Here is a 21,772-nt window from a genome sequence, read left to right as displayed (position 1 = left end):
TTCTATATATTGCTGCAAACACCAGCACAATTATGCCATGGGTGTTCATTTATATTTTTAGGATGAATTTCTACAATTAAAAACACTTTTATCGTTTGAATTTTAATCCAGAGTGACATTTTGACACTTTAGAGCTCAATAACTCCCTTAATTTAGTAGTTTGCAACACAAATATTTCTGTGTCAAAAGAAGCGTAAGAGTTAAGTGATTTAATATTATTTCTTTATATGTTAAATGAATGGCTTTCGGACAACAAATTTAGATGTTTCGTCTTTGACTCATATATATATGGGGCGTTTTCTCCGAGGAGGCAAGAGAGGCAGTGCCTCCTCGAAAAATTGGGATGAGAAAATAATTCATATTACAAAAATAAAACAATGCAAATATAACAAAATGTGACATTAAAAAGTGTAAAAGAGCTTATAGAGAATCAACAGAGCCTCTAAAGTGTGCCGTGGGTTTTATTGGGGGTAATTGAGAATTAATGGGGGAAGGTCACACAAGAGGGGGCAATGCCTCCTACACTGGGTTATGATTGGATGTGATCGGTTATGGTTGTGCAAGAAATCCCGCCTCTTGTTTACGTTCCACACTTCAGTCTGAATGAACAAAGTGATGGCGTCAATTGGAAGACTAAATTAAAAAGTAAACAGATCACCCTCTTAGATATCACCGCTTTTCATGTAAAAATCAAACTTGAAATGGCCTGAAAACATGATGACTGCGAGGGTTTTAGTGATATCAGCTTTGTAAAATTAAAGGTACATCTTCGTGTCTGTGACACTATCTGCATCCCCCCCCCATAGGCAGGATACAGTTGATTTTGATCAACTTTGTCCAAAATCAGTTTCGCGACGTACCTTTGTGCGTAAACGCTGCAAAAATAACTTTAAATAAAATTATAAAATGTACAATATTATAGTCATATTACCCACCCCTTGCACACCCATGTCGGCCTAGTCTTGTTTTGGGTGGACAATCTGCATTTGAACATTTGAAAGGGTTTTAAATCTAGTTAATCAAGGAAAATAACTCAAGTAATTTTACCATGCCAAAGTCAACTTTAGTCATATAAAATGTAATTTCCCAACAGCAAAATTGTGGCCAGTGTAAATGCTGAGTGGCTAGTAACTTTGGAAAAGGCGCCTCCTTGATTGTCTCGTTAAGATCACGCTGAAGTGCATTCCCTTTTTCTTTTTTTTCTTTCTTTTTTTTTTTACCCCTACACAGCAAAATCCCCAGAGTTAAATCAACTCTGCTCAGAGAACATATGGTCCCTCTCTAAATAGAGTTTAAATAACACTGAAGCAGAGTTAAAGTTAGTGAGATAACATGCTGTTTGTGGAGTTGTTTAATCAGATCTTGAGAGATTGTGTGTTGTAGTTCTTGTGTTTCTCTTCAATGATTCTGCTTGTTAACAGCAGGTGTTCATCAATAATGCACAATCGTAACTTAATCACTTAATTATCTCATTAACTTTCACTCTGCTTCAATGTTACTTTAACACTATATAGAAAGGGACCATATCTAATCTGAGCAGAATTGATTTAACTCTGGGGATTTTGCTGTGTACGCCCTTCATCCCTTCGAAGCGCTCACTCCGACGGGAAAACCCTTTGAAGGGATTGGGCATAGTGATGAGCTCTTGCAAATGGAACGCAGGGCGACTTAAAAAAAAGAATCGGTTTGCAGAAATGAATCAGACTTTGCATCACTACAAGGGAGTAACATGATACAAATGCTCAGAAGTGCAGAATATTTCAAATGAAATACTTAGAAAAGAAGTTGCAAAAATGATTTTTAATAGTACATCATACATACATACATTAATAGTCAGTTTATTTTTTTACCAAGAATGCAGATATTTCTGGAGCCTATCACATATGGTCAATGTTTGTATATGATCAATATAACATTCAATTATAAGTTATATTGAATGACATTTTTATTATTGTTGCTTTCTTGTTGCTACAAAGAAGTCCAAATGTGTGGAGTCTCGAACCACAATCTTTTATTTTGTTTTATTTCACAAAAGGTCTTAACCAAATATGAATGACAGTAAGCTCACAATGCTGTGGTGTGCCAGTGGGGGCGCTGATCTAAAATCTCATCACGGGGGCCAGCAGACTCTGGGTCCATGAGGGTAAAGGGCAGTTTTTTCTCAGTATAAATATTACTACAGAAATCCAGTTAGCTTCAGACTTCAGCTGAAGACATTAGCAGAAGATTTCAGCTCTGAACTTTCCAAAGAACACACAGAGACTCCAGGTAATTCAACATTTAAAATATATATGAACTGGTAATTTTAGTGTGAATGTGCTGTGAAGATACAGGATAAAAAAGTTTTTTTTTTTGTATATATATATATATATATAACTGATCCATGTCTACAATGAACAAGAGATAAACATTTTCTTGTGTCCTATATTTTGTTCATCAGTCAATTTGAAATTATTTGTCAAATTGTAAAAATAAATTTAAGAAACTATGTCACTTTAAACAAAACAACACTGATAGTTGAACGCCCAAACATGTGACAAATAAATCTCACGTGACATCCAATCACACATCAGAGATTTGATGTGTATATATACACTGTTTACATGTAAAAAAAAAATATTCTATATTAATTCTATTGATGAAAATGAATTAATCATTAAAGCAATCAAGAATACAAACATATGGATCAGATTTACAACACCTTTATGACCTTCTTCTTTCAACATTTTGGTTCAACTGGAAGGTCAGAAATCTCTCCTCTCAGGTTCAATAAAATACCTTAATTTGGGTTTGCAACAACTTGAGGGTGAGTAAAAGAATTTTTATTTTTTGGGTGAACTATCCCTTTAACATGAATGGTCCTGTCAATTATTCAAGATTCACAATCTAGATTCTGCAAACCCAGACACTTCCATGAGCAGATTCACAGGAAAGAAGAAGCTTGCTTTGGATGTCACATAATTCCTATAATGATAAAAACAGAAGTGTACATACTACTGACTATAAAACTTACCAGAACAAAATGTGATTTTAAACAGTCCAATTGTATCATATATACACAAATACCCCCATTTATCCTAAAATAGACTATCAGGGAAAAAAAAAAAAAAAAAAAAAAAAATATATATATATATATATATATATATATATATATATATATATATATATATATATATAAAAAGTTAAATTGTGAAATAGTATTGCAATTTATAATAATGGTTTCTGTTTTAATATATTTTAAAATGTTGTTTCTTATGATCAAAGCTGAATTTTCAGCATCATTACTCCAGTCTTCAAGGTCACATGATCCTTCAGAAATAATTTTGATATGATGATTTATTATCAATGTTGGAAACAGTTGTGCTGCCTAATATTTTTTTTATAACCTGTGATACTTTTTTTCAGGATTTTTTGTTGAATAAAAAGTTAAAAAGAATAGCATTTATTTAAAATTGAAATATTTTCTAACACTATAAGTCTTTACTGTCACTTTTTATCAATTGTTGAATAAAAGTACTAATTTCTTTAAAAGAAAGAAAAAAAAAATACTGACCTCAAACGTTTCAACGGTACTGTATATTGTTGCAAAAGATTTCTATTTTAAATAAAAGCTGCTTTATTTTTACTTTTTAAATTAAGTTGAAATTAAAATGTATCATTTTACATGGGCTTTAGTCAATACATCAAAATAAGTGTGCTTCTAAAAAACACCACAAACATAATTTAAAATGCACATTTAAGGTAAACCTAATTTGATATTACAAAATGTTATCGTGTGTGAATAAACACTCATGAAAGTGTACTCTATTTAATTGGCCTTTAATTTAGATAATATTATATTATCTTCAAGTGTACTTTTTAAAGAGTGTACTTTTAAGATTTGAAGTATAGTAAAAGTGCACATTTAATATAATTAATCACACTTCTTTTTAAAAGGGTTTTAATGGTTAAACATCATGAATTATCTTCATCCAATGAGGCCAATAGCAATTAAAGGTCCCATTCTTCGTGATCCCATGTTTCAAACTTTAGTTAGTATGTAATGTTGTTGTTAGAGTATAAATAAAATCTGTAAAATTTTAAAGCTCAAAGTTCAATGCCAAGCGAGATATTTTATTTAACAGAAGTCGCCTACATCGAACGGCCAGTTTGGACTACATCCCGGGATGTAGTCCAAACTGGGACCTTTAAAGTAATGGCAAAACTTTAAAACGGGACCTTTAAAGTAATAACAAAAAAGGGAAACAGGAAGATTTTCAAATCTTGCATTCAGACCCCCTTCACTTTTTTCAATTTTGTTATGTTGCAGCCTGGAACTACAATTGTTTAAAAATTATTTTATCATTATTATTATTATTATTATTTGTCATTAATCTACACTCAGTAGCCCATAATGACACAGTGAAAACAGAATTTTAGAAATGTCTCGTATATATGTAGTGTTAACATGATATCAGTATTTCGTTTTTTAAATATCACAGTTATGATCAATATCTGTATATTGTGCCACTCTATTTTCAACACAAAGGCAGTTTATTCAGGACACTGAGGCATCTTCTCTTGTGACTTCCGTTCAAACAGGTCTTCTCGCTGGCTTTTCTAAGATGGTGGCACTTACGATGTACCTGAAGCAGCCAAACTTCATTTACTTGTGTGCATATATATGGCTGGCAACCCTAACTGTGGTGAATGCTGCATTAGGAATTGGTCTCATAAAAGGCCCAATCCTCTCAAAGACTCAAGGTAAGGTGTGAATGATGTTACAAAATGTGAATGTGTAGAGATCAGAAATATCACAGGACAGATTAAATGTCCTTAGAAGGAAATAAACTACTCAAGTATGTTCCCATTCATTTATTCTATTGGAAAATATGTTTAACAAAAAGCCATAAACAAAACCAGCAGTAGTGGACAAGCTACAAAAATCCAATATTTGAGTAAAAGTGCAGATAGGCTAATGAAACATTACTCCAAGTAAAAGTATTTTTTATTTCACTCAAGTAAAATAACAAAAGTACTTCATTTTTAATTTACTTAAGAATTCAAATTAAAAGTTACTGAGTGGCGAATGTTTATTTTGTAATTTTATACATTTATTATTATTTATTAATTTTATATGCTTAGGTTATTGATAGTGAACTTCATGTGCACAAACAAGTGGGGGGAAAACAAAAAGCTGAATATCAAAGTATTTAAAAATGAGGGGAAAATGTGTATTGACAATCAAAATAAAAATCACAGGGCTAGATGAATAACATTTTAAGAAGGCTGCTATGCAAACTAGTTTTGTTTTAAAACTGTTCGGCAGAGGGGGAATAATTTGCATTTTTTTTAAATGTCTCCTTTTTACCTAAAACTTTGTACGAATTAGCTCAAAAAGAGAATTATGACTAATTAATCATAACTCGTTATAGATAATTATAAATATTTGGATCAGCTAATTGACTGACGAAACTCAGAATCACCTCACAAGAATGTGCACAAAAGTTTTAAAGGGGATCTATTATGCCCCATTTTACAAGATGTAAAATAAGTCTCTAATGTCCCCAGAGTGTGTATCTGAAGTTTTAGCTCAAAATATGCCACAGATAATTTTTTATAGCATGTTAAAATTGCCACTTTTAGTGGTTGAGCAAAAACAAGCCGTTTTAGCTTGGGCTCTTTAAATCTAAGAGGGCGGAGCTTCAAGAGCTTGTTCTCCCCTGTCAGGATTCAGTCAGGACGCGCTATAATGTCAGAAGCTGCGAATGTATGCTGCATTGAGATAGAACAGGTACAGTTTAGTTCAATTACGGTTATAACTTATATTGCCTTCTTGTTTTTATCCACTATATCCAACGAGACGCTGCATAGTCGCTTTGGGAACACCTCTGCGTGATGTCATCATGAAGCATGTATGCAATCTGTCCAGTCAGGAGATGGAACGTCATAGGCGGGTGGTGTCACTGACCAGGAACCATAAAGCCGGCCCAAACACACTCACATTCAGCTTCTGAAAAATTTGAAGCAAGTCACTTACGGGCATGCAAGGAGTATGGCATGGCAACGCAGCGTCTCAGTCCCTATTCAGGGAACTAAGGTTACATACATAACCGAGACGTTCCCTTTCAAGGGAACTCGCGCTGCGTAGTCACTATGGGAACGACAATACCAACTTCCGCCATATGAGCAAGTGACCGTACGTGTGAAGCCGGTGCACACACATTACAGAAACACCTGCACCCCTGGAGTGGAGCCGAGGTCTAGTTCAAAAAAACCTCATAAATGTATGTGGCGATGACCAGCCATCTGCATCACAAATATCAGTTAGGGAGACCCCCGAAATAAACGCCTTAGAGGCAGCCATACTCCTCGTAGAGTGAGCCCTAACAGCCAAAGGTGAAGGCTGTCCAATCGACTCATAAGCAAGTGAGATAGCCTCAACTACCCACTTGCTCATTCTCTACTTGGATGCTGGGAGCCCTTTCCTTGGTGCTCCAAAACACACAAATAACTGATCAGATTTCCTCCACAGGGCAGCTCTGTGGACGTAAGCATTCAGTGCACGAACTGGGCACAGCAGATTTAGCTTTTCCTGGTCCGGTGACTGAAAGGGAGGTGGACAGAAAGCCTGCAGTACAATAGGTCTCACAGGATTAGTGAGGACCTTAGGGATATACCCTATCCTGGGATGTAAAAATGCTTTCACATCCCCAGGCGCAAACTCTAGACATGACGGAGAGACTGATAGGGCTTGAATGTCTCCAATTCTCTTGAGAGACGAAACAGTAAGCAGAAACACTGTTTTAAGTGTTAAATACTTCTCTGGCACCTCTTCGATGGGCTCGAAGGGTGCCATAGACAGGCCTTGTAAAACAGCGGCCAAATCCTGAGCCTCAAAGTGCCACGAAGGAAACGAGTTATGTGTGGGTGTCTCCCCAGAGATACTCCACTGAAAGGAGCGTGGTAAGCAGCTAAGGCTGCCACGTACACCTTTAGTGTGGAGGGGGATAACCCTGAAGAAAATCACAAGAGGATCTGATTCACCAACTTGTAAAGTGGGCGTGATCTCAAACCCCCTTGATGATTTATATATGAGATCACTGCTGTGTTGTCTGATCTGACCAACACATGCTGATCTCTGAGGTCTGGAAGGAAGTATTTCAAGGCTAGAAATACCACCATCATCTCCAGGCAATTTATGTGTTACGAAAGATGATGTTCCTGCCATAGACCTTGAGTCGAGCGACCACTCATGATCGCCCCCCAGCCCATGAGAGATGCATCCGTCGTTAGAGTGACTCGATGACTGATAGCCCCCAGCACAGGTCCCTGGGACAGAAATCTGAGCCAGAATCAACCAATCGTCAATGTACAAACCCGACTCCAAAAAAGTTGGGACACTGTACAAATTGTGAATAAAAAAGGAATGCAATCATTTACAAAATCTCATAAACTTATATTTTGTTCACAATAGAATATAGATAACATATCAAATGTTAAAAGTTAGATATTTTGAAATGTCATGCCAAATATTGGCTCATTTAGGATTTCATGAGAGCTACATATTCCAAAAAAGTTGGAACATGTTGCAATAAGAGGCCGGAAAAGTTAAATGTACATATAAGGAACAGCTGGAGGACCAATTTGCAACTTATTAGGTCAATTGGAAATATGATTGGGTATAAAAAGATCCTCTCAGAGTGGCAGTGTCTCTCAGAAGTGAAGATGGGCAGAGGATCACCAATTCCCCCAATGTTGCGGCGAAAAATAGTGGAGCAATATCAGAAAGGAGTTTCTCAGAGAGTTTGAAGTTATCATCATCTACAGTGCATAATATCATCCAAAGATTCAGAGAATCTGGAACAATCTCTGTGCGTAAGGGTCAAGGCCGGAAAACCATACTGGATGCTTGTGATCTTCGGGCCCTTAGACGGCACTGCATCACATACAGGAATGCTACTGTAATGGAAATGACAACATGGGCTCAGGAATACTTCCAGAAAACATTGTCGGTGAACACAATCCACCGTGTCATTCGCCGTTGCCGGCTAAAACTCTATAGGTCAAAAAAGAAGCCATATCTAAAGATGATCCAGAAGCGCAGGCATTTTCTCTGGACCAAGGCTCATTTAAAATGGACTGTGGCAAAGTGGAAAACTGTTCTGTGGTCAGACAAGACGCCATGTCATCCGGACTAAAGAGGACAAAGACAACCCAAGTTGTTATCAGCGCTCAGTTCAGAAGCCTGCATCTCTGATGGTATGGTATATCCAAGTTCTAGAACAACACATGCTCCCATCCAGACGTCGTCTCTTCCAGGGAAGACCTTGCATTTTCCAACATGACAATGCCAGACCACATACTGCATCAATTACAACATCATTGCTGCGTAGAAGAAGGATCCGGGTACTGAAATGGCCAGCCTGCAGTCCAGATCTTTCACCCATAGAATACATTTGGCGCATCATAAAGAGGAAGATGCGACAAAGAAGACCTAAGACAGTTGAGCAACTAGAAGCCTGTATTAGACAAGAATGGGACAATATTCCTATTCCTAAACTTGAGCAACTTGTCTCCTCAGTCCCCAGACGTTTGCAGACTGTTATAAAAAGAAGAGGGGATGCCACACAGTGGTAAACATGGCCTTGTCCCAATTTTTTTGAGATGCCATGAAATTTAAAATCAACTTATTTTTCCCTTAAAATGATACATTTTCTCAGTTTAAACATTTGATATGTCATCTATGTTGTATTCTGAATAAAATATTGAAATTTGAAACTTCTACATCATTGCATTCTGTTTTTATTCACAATTTGTACAGTGTCCCAACTTTTTTGGAATTGGGTTTGTAGTTGAGTATGCAGATGCCCTGCATACGCAAGGGTGCCAAAGTCGCATCTATACACTTCGTGAAGGTTTGGGGTGACAACGCTAGGCCGAAGGGAAGAACCCTGTATTGGTAAGCTTCGCCCCCGAAAGCAAACCTCAGGAACTTCCTGTGTTGCGGAAGGATTGATACATGAAAGTATGCGTCCTTTAGATCTATCATGACAAACCAGTCCTCGGATCTGATTTGTGACACAATGTGTTTTACTGTCAGCATTTTGAACTTGAGCTTTGCTACTGACTTGTTCAGCTGATGCAGATCTAAAATCGGACGCAACCCTCTGTCTGTCTTTGGCACAATGAAATAGCGTCTGTAAAATCCTGACTCCCTGCTCCTCCTTTCACAAGAGAGTCTCTACTTCTTGTGCCATCACCAGAGCCTGCTCTGAATTCCCCATTGAATTGAGGTGGGCGTGTTCGAAATTGAATCGCATACCCTCTTTCTATTGTGTGCAGGACCCATTGAGATACTTTTGACAGATTTTTCCAAAAATCTACAAAAAATCTACTAAGGGAACCAGCCTCTCGAGACTGGCCTCTGGTGGAATATGGGTAGTCAGTACAGTGCCTTGAAGCAGAACCCCGCCAGGGAACAACTGAGCTGACTGCAGAGGAAGCACGGCACCCTTGGGTGACACGCGAGGAACTACTGCGCCCCGTTGTGATAGCAGGGTTAGCAGAGCGCCTCCCTGAGGGCACCGAAGACTCACGGGCACCGATGGAAGAGGTGAATGCCGTTTGTCTCCGGAGGGGACCACCCTCAGGATCCTGATGCTCCTGGCGTCAGGATTTCTTTGCCAAAGCCCTTTTAGCTGCAATGACAGCCCTCAGGTCTGTCTTGCCCCTAGAGGGCTTCGGCTGAGAGCATCCCAACTCCCCAACTCCTCGGAGGGGGAGCACGAGTAGCGACGGTCTGCTTCTGCTGTTGTCTGTGCTGATGCGAGGAGCTCGTACTCGGATTCGGCTGCCCCCGCTCAGCAGCCGAAGGGACTTGGGCATGGCGAGGAAGAAACTGCTGCATAGCAGCAGCTTGCTTCCTCGCCTCCTGAAACCTCTCGGTGACCGCGTTGACAGCGTCACCGAAAAGGCCAGAAGGATTCAGTGGGGCATCCAAAAGGAAGGACTTATCTTTGTCCTTAATGTCGAACAGATTTAGCCACAGATGGCGCTCCGTGGTCACTAGGGCTGCCATAGACCGGCCGATGGATTTGGCTCCTTAGTGGCACGGAGAGCTAAATTTGCCGAATGCCGGAGCTCTTGGATGAACTCTGCCCCCACTTCATCACTATTGCCCAAGTTTCTCAGCAGGTCAGCTTGATACGCTTGGAGGATAGCCATGGTATGCAAGCTGCCGAGTACGCTTTGCCCACTAACGCTGAGGTAGTCTTCAGCGGTTTAGTGGGCAATGTCGGGGCTTTCAGAGACGATGCCGCCTGTGGAGAGAGATGGCTCGCAAGCATCTCTTCCGCTCTTGGCATCGTCCCATACCTGTGTTTTCTCATCCCCTCAAGTTTGAGGGGTGAAAACACGGGATGATACCGGTCTCTTCCATGATCTCGACACCTCAGTGTGGAGATCGGGAAAAAACGGTAGCGCGCGACGTGGAGGCTGAGCAGACCTTGATGGTAAAAATCGCTCATCAAGCTTACTGCGGGTCTGCTGCTCTTGCTTCTCGGTTGGCCAATCGATGTTCAGCTTGGCGACAGCACGAGTAAGCACCTCCTTGAGCTCCTCGCTCGTGGGAGAGGGAAGTGGCGAATCTTCAGTCTCTCCCTTTGCCACACTAACAACATCTAATTCCTCAGAACTAGACGCCATTATTGTGACAGTGTCAACCAGAGCGGAAGAAACCACAACGCGTGCTTCGTGCCTCCAAATTGACACAACGGATGCAACAGGTGAGGGCACAGATAAGGCTGGGCCCGACTCTAACCCGGCTGCTACATCCATCTGCGAGCCCCAAGACATAAGACGCTGCCAGCCTCAGCAGAAGCGGGGCTCGAGGCCTGAGGCGGGCGAACCAAGCCACCCTCCTCGAAGAGGGCTCGGTGGGAGCGCAGCGTCCTCAGCGGAAACTGCTCACAATGCATGCAGGCAGCCCCCTCGAGAGCTGCCTGGGCATGCTGCACTCCCAAACAAACTAACACAAAGGTCGTGTGTGTCCCCACCCATAATGAAACACGGGCAGGGATGAACACACTTCCTAAACTGCTGCTGCTGTTCAGTCGCCATTATCACACAATGAATGATAATAGACAGACAACACTAAATAAGATGGACAAGATCACACGTAGCACTTGCTGAAGACACAGAAGCTGAATGTGAGTGTGTTTGGGCCGGCTTTATGGTTCCTGGTCAGTGACGTCACCCGCCTATGACATACCGTCAACTGATTGGACAGATTGCATACGTGCTTCATGACATCATGCAAAGGCGTTCCCATAGCGACTACGCAGCACGAGTTCCCTTGAAAGGGAACACAGAAACACTCGTTACAACTAACAGTAAACAAGGGTGGTGCTTAATAAACTGGTACATTTTATATGTATAAATAAACTCAGATGAACTGTAATAAAGTGCTCTCACCTTCATTACTTAATTACATTTGCATGAGGGGAGTAAGCTGGAAGTTTGTGTCCATTTATACTCTGATAAATATAACAAACATGCAGTGCATTCTATGATACGGTGATGTCCACCAAAGTGTGAGTCGATAAACCACAAGTATTTTAATATGAGACATCACCTAGATGACTACATTATCCAGTAGTTCTATCATCAGGCATGCATAACACTATACAATACACAGAGGAACAATATGCAAACAGTAATAATACACAAAATGTACTGAGGAAATGCATGTTCATTCATTTACGCAGATTTGCAATGAATTAGGATTCCATTTCTATGCTGTTTCTTGTATTGAGAACATTCAATGTCCAAGTGTCCAGTGGGGAAGCCAGACATCACAGAGTCTGCATGGGTCAGGGGTTGTGAAGATTAACTTGTTTGTTTGATTGATCCAGTCATTACAGCTTACACCCTTAAGACAGTGATGTGTTGGGTCAGACTTCTGAATTCAGTTATACCACCACTGAAAACATGATTAAATTACACAATTGCAAACTTGCACAGATCAAATCTTATTTGATTGGATTAGTGTTGTCAAAAGAACCAACTTCGGTCGCTATTGAAATTTTAAAAATGTTTCGATATCAGCATTTCCTTCTATAATTTGGAGCGCTGTTGAACAGATTCTTAAACACCTCTGATTGGCCATTATGTTCATGTGCTCTGACAAGTATTAGTCTGACAATCTCACACTCAACTTTAGTGTTGTGTGACCAAACACCACTACAATAATTAGTGCCTTGTGTGAAGTCTTTTGTTACTATACTTCATTTTCATCAGCCTGGCAGCGTAGCATGAAAAGTGCTGGCTTAGGTCTCAGAGGTTCTGTGATTTGAATCTTACCTAGGACAAGCCTAAATTTCTTGAACAAAAATAATAAAACGAGCTGTCTTTACATTCAAAACATTCTGCATTTTATATGATTTTGTTTGTTTATTGGACGGTTGTTAGCTTGATTTTGTATTCCCTCTAAACACATTTTGTAGTGCAATGAGCTTCCAGCTATATTTTTAATGATGGGTTTCTACAGCTAACCAATGCTTTTTCTTTATTATAACCATGGCATCAGGGCCAATGGAAGTAGCAGCCCTAGGAAGACCTCTGTCTCTTGGTATGCTTTACGACCGCCGCAAAGATTCCTTCATTCCAGGTGGTGTATCTACCTAAAAATTTACTAATTTACTAATCATCAATTACCTGTCCTTGAGTAACAAAACTATAATGCCTGCACATTTACAACAGTACCACATCACTTCTTCATACATACAGTAACTATTAAAGCTATTTTTTTCATTTCAGGTGTTACTCTGTGGGATAAGAAATCACTGAGCAAAAATTTGGGCATTGATCCAAAGCCCCTAACAGATTTGAAGTTCAGTAGCTCTGATTCTCTTTCTAGTAAGTCCAACCTCCTGGATGTAAGTGCTTCTCTGAAGGCCAGTTTCATGGGGGGGCTTGTGGACGTGGGAGGATCTGCCAAGTATCTGCGTGACACCAAATCCTCCAACCAACAGTCCAGAGTTACAATGTTTTACAGTGAAACCACAAGATTTGAACAGCTCACTATGTCCCAGCTGGGCCAGATCACCTACCCTCAGGTGTTTGACCAGAAAACTGCAACTCATGTGGTCACAGCAGTGCTGTATGGAGCTCAGGCTGCCATGGTGTTTGATCGGACATTTTCAGATAAGGAAAACAAGCAGGAGATTGAGGGAAAACTGAATGTCATGGTCAAGAGCATTCCTTCATTTTCCATTGAGGGAGAAGGATCTGTAAATATGACAGAACATGAAAAGAAAATGGCTGAGGAGATCTCCTGCACATTTCATGGAGACTTCTTAATTGAGCAGAACCCCACCACGTACATGGAGGCCCTAGAGACATACAAGACGCTCCCCACTCTGCTGAAGAACAATTCAAATAATGTGGTTCCAATAAAAGTCTGGCTTTATCCTCTACATCTATTGAACAGTAAGGCAGCTCAGCTGCAGAGAGAGATTACCACAAGTCTGATTTCTGACACTGAACATATAGTTGAAGAGCTGGGAGAGGCAGAGAGGACGTGCAATGACCTGATCAGAAACACACTGACCAATGCTTTCAGTGATATCAAAGAGAGGCTGCAATTATTTCAGGACTCATTTAGCACATACAGGACAATGCTCCTGGGATCAGTCGGCAGGGTTTTGCCTGCTATTCGAGGAGGAGAGGAGGAGGAGAAGTCTCTGGAAGACATCCTAATTATGCACAGGAGCTCCCCATTCAGTGCTGACAAGCTTAACAAGTGGTTAAATGAGGCAAAGACTGAACTTGACATCTTGAGTTCTTACACCAGTAGGCTACAGGGGATCAATATTATAGACTCAGCTGATCTCAATACCATCTTATTTGATCCTGATGTTGATAAAGTGGTCTGCTTTACCTTCACATCACTGAAGTATGAAGACCCATATCTTTCAATCCTGAAGCAGTTTGTGAAATCTGACATGTCTAAACGCTGTGACACTGGGATTTCTGTCAACTCTTTCACAAAGTGGTTCGAGGCGTTTAATATCGTAAAGTTGATGAGAGAGAACCTGTCTAAATTCAGGAGGTTTGCAGAGGCCAATAAAAATGAAAAGAGAATGCGCTTATTTATTTCTGCCACCTCCAATCCCTCCATTGCTGGCTCCTCCATCTATCTGTATGAAAATGGGAAACTGATAGATACACAGTTTCAGCCTACGTTCAATCAGCCCCCACCAAAAGGTAAGTGTCATTTACACACCTTTATAAATTAACAGATATGATTTTCAAACTGTCCCATTCACATAGCAGTATTCGAGTATTCAGTATTCAAGCTACCAGAATCCAAATATGAAAGTATGACTAGAAAAAATATCACTGCTATATTATGAATGATGCGTCAATGTTTTCAGAAAAAAAGATACATCTAAAAAGAATTGGTGCATAAGGTGAAGCTGAGTGATGAACACCAGTAAACTGAAATCTATTTGTAACACAGTGCGTATATACGGGAAAAAGGAGGCGGGAACCGGTGAACATCCAACATAACTTTAATATAAAATAAACAAAGAACAAAATGAAAGTAATGGCCACAAAAACATAATAAAACATAAAATAATATCCAGGCCTGGTCCTCTCTCATCCTTCACTGGCGTCACTCCTCCTTTTATGCTTCCGGAGCTCCTCCGTGAGAGACTCAAGGCCGGTGCACCTCCCAGGTGGAGCTCATTAACTCTCGCGCCACCGGCCTCGCGCCGTTCCCTCACGGCTCTCGCCCGCCCTGGTCGCCACACCATTCTATATGACACATGAAGGGAAAACAAAATCCAAACCCACATAGCACTGTGTGAAAAAGTGCTTGCCCCCAACTGTTAAAACATATCTTAACTGTGGTTTATCACATCTGAGTTTAGTTTCTCTAGCCACACCCAGGCCTGATTACTGCCACACCTGTTCGCGATCAAGAAATCACTTAAATAGGATCTGTCTGACAAAGTGAAGTAGACCAAAATATCCTCACAAGCTACACATCATGTTGAGATCCAAAGTAATTGAGATCTATCAGTCTGGAAAAGGTTATAAAGCCATTTCTAAAGCTTTGGGACTCCAGCAAACCACAGTGAGAGCCATTATCCACTTATGGCAAAAACATGGAACAGTGGTGAACGTTCCCAGGAGTGGCCAGCCGACCAAAATTACCCCAAGAGCACAGCAACGACTCATCCAAGAGGTCACAAAAGACCCCACAACAACATCCAAAGAATTGCAGGCCTCACTTGCCTCGGTTAAGGTCAGTGTTCATGACTCCACCATAAGAAAGAGACGGGACAAAAATGGCCTGCATGGCCGAGTTCCAAGACAAAAACCGCTGCTGAGCAAAAAGAACATAAAGGCTTGTCTCAGTTTTGCCAGAAAATATCCTGATGATCCCCAAGACTTTTGGGAAAATACTCTGTGGACTGACAAGACAAAAGTTGAACTTTTTGAAGGGTGTGTGTTTCCCATCACGTCTGGCATAAAAGTAACGCAGCATTTCAGAAAAAGAACATCATACCAACAGTCAAATATGGTGGTGGTAGTGTGATGGTCTGGGGCTGTTTTGCTGCTTCAGGACCTGGAAGACTTGCTGTGATAAATGGAACCATGAATTCTGCTGTCAACCAAAAAATCCTGAAGGACAATGTCCGGCCATCTGTTCGTGACCTCAAGCTGAAGCGAACTTGAGTTCTGCAGCAGGACAATGATCCAAAACACACCAGCAAGTCCACCTCTGAATGGCTGAAGAAAAACAAAATGAAGACTTTGGAGTGGCCTAGTCAAAGTCCTGACCTCAATCCTATTGAGATGCTGTGGCATGACCTTAAAAAGGTGGTTCATTCTCGAAAACCTTCCAATGTGGCTGAATTACAATAATTCTTCAAAGATGAGTGGGCCAAAATTACTCCACAGAGCTGTAACAGACTCATGGCAAGTTATCGCAAACACTTGATTGCAGTTGTTGTTGCTGCTAAGGGTGGCCCAACCAGTTATTAGGTTTAGGGGGTAGGCACTTTTTCACACAGGACCATGTGGGTTGGGATTTTGTTTTCCCCTTCATAATAAAAACCATCATTTAAAAACTGCATCTAAACCTTCACCTAAAAACTTGTGTTATTTTTTATTCATATTTAAATTTTTTGATGATCTGAAACATTAGGGTGTAACAAACATGCAAAAAAATAAAAAAATCATGAAGGGGGCAAGCACTATTTCATACCGCTGTATACTATCAGCACAACATAAATGTAACATTAGCTTACTTACAACAATCCGAATAAAAGGATGCAAATGCAAACAAACTTGAACTTTAGCCAGAAAGCGTTACACCAATTGTTGTGTCTTGTGTGCTTTTCCCATAACAACATGCTGAAACACGGCCAAATGAAGCACAAACAATTCACAGCATTCTGTTGTTCTCTCAGTCATTATGTTATGTATAGGGCAAATTGGCGCTGCACATCTTGTACTTAGCTGTATTTACATCTACTTTATCAAGCAATTCCAGTGGAGTTTATCAATTTTGTGGAGTTGTTTAATCCTCCTCTGCTGAGATCTTGAGTGATTTAATGTCTTTTTTATCTTCAGTTGATTTAATCTAAGGCTGTGGCTGAAAGTCAGTTGTAGTTCTTGTGTTTTGCCTTTTTCTGTTCTTCTTGTTCCTCTGTCCTTCAGTGCTGCAGACAAAACTGACTGGGCCCCAGTTAGAAAGCCCTGGTCAAACCCATCTGGGCCTCAAATGTCTGTGGAAATTAAGAACAGACTTTTAATAGTTCAAACAGTGTTCTCATAGTGAGGAATTAAATCAGTGACAAAAAAGGGAAACCCGAATAGGGCATTGTGTGATTTAACCCTCAGGTGCTCCTCATTTGGGAGTCACCCCAAATCCTTAAAATTATTTTTTTTTATCTCCCTCAGCAAAATCTATGTAATTTATTTTTGTTCAATAATATTTTTACCTTTTTATTTTTGTATTTTGAGAGAATTTCATGATACTAATTAATGTTTATGCAATAATTATGATCAATTTTTATGATCAAAATGTAAAATAATAAAAAAAAAAATCTAATATTTTTTTCACTATTTTTCAATTAATGCAGTATGTCAGGTTAAAATGGAGTGTAGGCCTTTCATTTTTTTTTTCATTTTTTTTTTTTTTTTGAAATTTTAAGCCATCTGATGAGAGTATAAAAAAGAAAAATATGTAATACCATGGTGTAACCACTACATATTTGTACAGCCTAATATGGAGTATATGTCTAGTTGTTTTTAGACATATTTACCTAATTTTTTTAGGTTGATGATATGAATATATATTTAAACATTCTCAAAGATTATTCATTATCAAGTTTTAGATATATTTTTGTAAGAAATATTGTAGTGTTAGTTTTTGATTTATGATTACAGTGAAACTTTTATATTGTGTTAGAAAGGGAACGCAAGGAAGCATTTTGTTACCCATTTTTTGATTTAGAATTCATAAAAAAAAAAGCCACTTGCAAAAAAAATAAAAAATGCTCACAATGATGTGAAGGAACAAGCCTGTACTTCCAAGTGCACAGTTCATAAGTGTTTGTGTAAGTGTATAATGTGTAAGTGTGTGCTCGTTTATATCACACTCTTGATGTATTAGAGCAGGGGTCATCAACTATATTTGTCCAAGGGCCAGAATTTTTCTCTGCAGACACTGTAAGGGCCAGATACTCGTAATATAAAATAAAATTCGAATTGTATCCTAATATGTTATTATTTGATATACTAATTCTAATTCCAAATTTATTTTATTTTTTACATATTACCTGTACTGCAGCAAGCCACCAGGGGGCGATAGCGATATTTTAGGCTTCATATTTGTGAGGCTGTCAAGCTGTCCATCACTGTCACGCAATTGTGCGCTAATCCCAGGCAAGGAAAGTTTTGACATTTGTGAAAAAATGAGCACGTGAAACAATAAAAGATGTTCAATGAGAGAACGCGTTTATCGTCATTCTTGACTGAAGGCAGGCTATGGCACAAGCTACTTTTCAGAAGGGTTTTTTTTTTCGTTAGATTTAAAAATAAATAAATATGGAACGGACCCGAATATTCAAATATTCGTTCGGTGGGTTGGTATTCGATTTGAAAATTTGACATTCGAATATTTTTTTATTTTTATTTTTTGCACACCTGAGATCCCCCGCGAAACGATTCTCATTCCCCCTTGAATAAGGCCGGCGACACACTGGCTGCGTGTGCGTCTCAGCTGCGTGGCGTGTCCGTTTTTATTTCGGCTCCCATATTTAACAGGTTGGAGTTTGCACACTGAGACACGCGTCTCAGGCGCGCTCGAGCCACGTGGAAAACGCGTGCATGCTAGAAATAGAACCGACGCGTGTTCCAGCAACGGGAGTGTTCAGAACAGCGGAGTTTGTATGGACCGAAGTGCATGTCTGAGCTTGTGTTTTGTTGCTTTGACACTGTGGAAAATACAATAATAGAAACAAAATGTATTAGCATTTTTACCCGTTATTATCAATCTAAATTAATCTCGTTTTTAATTTAACTTAATTTCGTTTTTCTTTATTTAAATTTCATTTTTCTTTATTTAAATTTTGTTTTTTCTTTATTTAAATTTCGTTTTTGTTTATATAAATTTCGTTTTTTCTTTATTTAAATTTCGTTTTTTCTTTATTTAAATTTCGTTTTTCTTTATTTAAATCTACCCTTACTGTGCCAATTTGTTAGTCAGAAAAATATTAGACTACCTTAAAAGTATTGCTTAATTTAACAGACCTGTGTGTGTGCGTTTTATATCACTAGTGCAGTGACCGTTCTCGGAGCATAAGCCCTGCCCGCGTGAGGTGTGCCGCTTCCCGCTCGCGCTGCTCTGACTGTAGTTTACTAAAAGTTTATTAATTCTGAATGTGTCGCGTCTCGCGTGTCCATCTATATTGCACCAAATGCGACACTGCACTGCCTTGTGAAGTCGATTGGATGAACGGTTCTCGAAATAATAAAAATGCAAACGGACATACAGACACAGATTCCTGCCTTTATTAGAGAGAAAAATATGTTCAGCCCCTCTCTCCGAAGAGTCGATGTTCATTACTACCGAAGCTTCGAAGCTCAAAAAATGGTATTCGGACCAGCCCTAAACTTTTTTCCTCTTACAAGGCTATTCCTGAATTCAGTATTATTCTGGGGGCCGGATGGAAATCTCTGGCGGGCCGGATTTGGCCCGCGGGCCGCCAGTTGACGTTGCATGTATTAGAGTGTCATCCCTTTACTGTTGTGTACTCTTTTCAGAATTTTGGCTGATTTGTAGATTGTACACAGCAAAATTCTCTGAACTCTTGTGTTTTTGTCGATTTCACATTCATTTCCTATGGTCAGTCATTTTTGACCAAACACCACAAGTGTTTTTACGACCACTTAGACTTTTCGTATCATGCCCTTATTTTTTTTTTTCTGTGTTTGCATACCAATTGACATAAAAATCACCAAGTTTCAGCCCATTGTGATGAAGCTACAATTTAAAAAAAAAATTTAAAACTAAGATTTAAAAATTATTTTCTATAATATATTCTATGGAGAGGGGTGTAAGTGTGCAATTTAGACACACACATATTCTTGATGTTTTAGAGTGTTACCCCTTTACTGCTGTGTACTTTTTTTTCTTCCAGAATTGTGGCTGATTTGTAGATTATACATAAAAAAATTCATTGAAATTTTGTGTTTCACATTAATTTCCTATGGTAACACTAGTGTTACTATTTTTTTTACGACAACTTAGCATGCTCGAATCATGTGTGTTCACACACCAAATGCCATAAAAGTCACAATTATCTTAATTCTTTCCACAGTTCAACCTGTGATTGTACACTGGACAGATGATGATTACCCCTAAATCCTCTTCATACACCAGCATTTACGAAATCACAATAACTTACAATGAGGTGCGTGAAGATTTTCATTTTATTTGATCATCTTTTCCTGTATTTAATCACATTGTTATCATTTAGTTATTATATTCACATAAAAATGTTTGTTTTACAGATCGAATCAACAGTGATATCACTGAGCACAATAGAAGTGATTTTCCAGGATCAACAGAAGATTAAAGTTGGTGAGCTAGCAGGAAATAAAAAAAGAGTTTTTTCATTTGGCATGGTCATTAATATTTTAAGTGCAAAACTGTGGCCAAATAAGGATCATACCAGAGTTGGGGGGGTGGAATTTATGGTTGAAATATATAATGGTGAAAGAATAACAATGTCTATCAAATGTTCTGAACTGGATGTGCCTGTGATTGTTAATGTTGGATCAGGAAAATGTTACCGCATTAAAGGTAGAGGTGGAGATTTCATTCATGCTCTGCGTTTCTAATGCAGTTAGCCTCCAGCTTTATCAGTATGCAAGACTTCTCTCTATTCCTTACTAAAAGTTTGTCTCTGCAGATTTGTGAATAGTTTTAAGAGAAAACTCAGCTAAGAACTTTTACTGCTATTTAGAAGAATTCTTAGTGGCAAGATAAAATGTTTTGTGAATCCGGCCCCAGTTTTTTATAATTCATAACATCTGAACAGCAATCATATACTCTAAACATGTTTTTTTTTTTTTTTTTAAATGTATACTCAGATTTTAAGAGTAAAAAATATCAGATTTTAGTCAAACAGTAATAATTTATGTATTTTAGTATCAACTGTTATAACATTAATGATTTCCAGCTAAATGGAACCATAAACAAGTAACTCCATTAACAAAAGTTAAGCACATCAAATCTGAGTTAATGAATAAATAGTGATTATATTTGGGGGTTTGTAAGAGAGAACAATGTACTGTATAGCATCTTATTCTGGTTCATTTGTCCATCTTTATATTTCTTTTATTCCATTCTGTACCTTGTGGAAGTACAAACACTCTTGATGTTCAGTGACAATAAAAAGCTTATCTTGAGGGGGCTTTATGCAAGCTGTTGCTCACAAATGTTCATTCTTTAGTTATATAACAGTGTGTATTAATGGTGTGTCTGCCAGAAGAGCCAAAGAAAATTAGCAGACCCAGAAATCGTATAATTAAAATAAATTATGAAGCAATGTCTCCTTTTGTCCACTTGTTTATTCTGTGACACAGACAAGTTCAATAATCAGCAGAAAAGGAGCAAAACACAACATAAACAAACTTTGTTGTTTGATGTCCGATTCTTGAACTAAGGAGTCTATCTGATTAACAGATTAAGTACTATATAAATCAGTATTAATTAAATGTGTCACCATGTATTAATTTCTTAGCTACAAATAATAAGTGTAAATTAATGTGTTAATTACCACAATGGGCCAAAGCCATTTCAACTTCCGGCTGTCTGCTTTAATCATTAGCTAATGACTTGAAAAGATGTCATTATGTTCTAACTTTGCTTGTTGAGGCACATTAACTATATAAATAATATATCAGTTGCACAGTGAATGTAATGTCAGAGAATGTTTAAATTTTAGGTTTGTTTAGGCTGCATACAAATATTATCACATCAGAATGCACAGCACAGCATGCTAGAAGGAGGCTCAGATTACCTGAGCCTTCAACTCCACAGACACATTAAGTTGTTGTGGCAGTGATTAACTCTAGAGTGAGCTAAAAAGAACCAAACTGAAAGTGAGGTGCCCTACCACTCAACCTGAGCTATGCAATCCATAAGGTCATGTACTCAGCAGACTTTTTAGAAACCCTAAAGCAAGGGGAGTACGAGTAGTCA

General features: G+C 38.8%; 1 protein-coding gene across 1 annotated transcript; it reads left to right on the top strand.

Annotated features, from left to right (window-relative positions):
* The first annotated feature begins 2,148 nt into the window (after positions 1 to 2,148).
* LOC125280610 (stonustoxin subunit alpha-like) lies at positions 2,149 to 21,120 on the top strand. Its single transcript, XM_048211272.1, has 6 exons — positions 2,149 to 2,268; positions 4,582 to 4,743; positions 12,569 to 12,649; positions 12,799 to 14,247; positions 19,884 to 19,976; positions 20,077 to 21,120. The coding sequence occupies exons 2-5, from the start codon at positions 4,605 to 4,607 to the stop codon at positions 19,925 to 19,927; spliced, it is 1,713 nt and encodes a 570-aa protein (XP_048067229.1). The 5' UTR covers positions 2,149 to 2,268; positions 4,582 to 4,604; the 3' UTR covers positions 19,928 to 19,976; positions 20,077 to 21,120.
* Positions 21,121 to 21,772: the final 652 nt, after the last annotated feature.

The sequence above is a fragment of the Megalobrama amblycephala genome, linkage group LG1 (assembly GCF_018812025.1).
Source record: "Megalobrama amblycephala isolate DHTTF-2021 linkage group LG1, ASM1881202v1, whole genome shotgun sequence".
Classification (NCBI taxonomy): Eukaryota; Metazoa; Chordata; class Actinopteri; order Cypriniformes; family Xenocyprididae; genus Megalobrama; species Megalobrama amblycephala.
This window is presented reverse-complemented; position numbering and strand designations above follow the sequence as displayed.

What these genes read in the sequence shown, in the direction of transcription:
- LOC125280610 (XM_048211272.1), top strand. Translation starts at nt 4,605, where the DNA reads ATGGTGGCACTTACGATGTACCTGAAGCAGCCAAACTTCATTTACTTG. An exon ending in AATCCTCTCAAAGACTCAAG is followed by an intron (nt 4,744 to 12,568) that starts GTAAGGTGTGAA and finishes CCATGGCATCAG; the next exon opens with GGCCAATGGAAGTAGCAGCC. An exon ending in CAAAGATTCCTTCATTCCAG is followed by an intron (nt 12,650 to 12,798) that starts GTGGTGTATCTA and finishes TTTTCATTTCAG; the next exon opens with GTGTTACTCTGTGGGATAAG.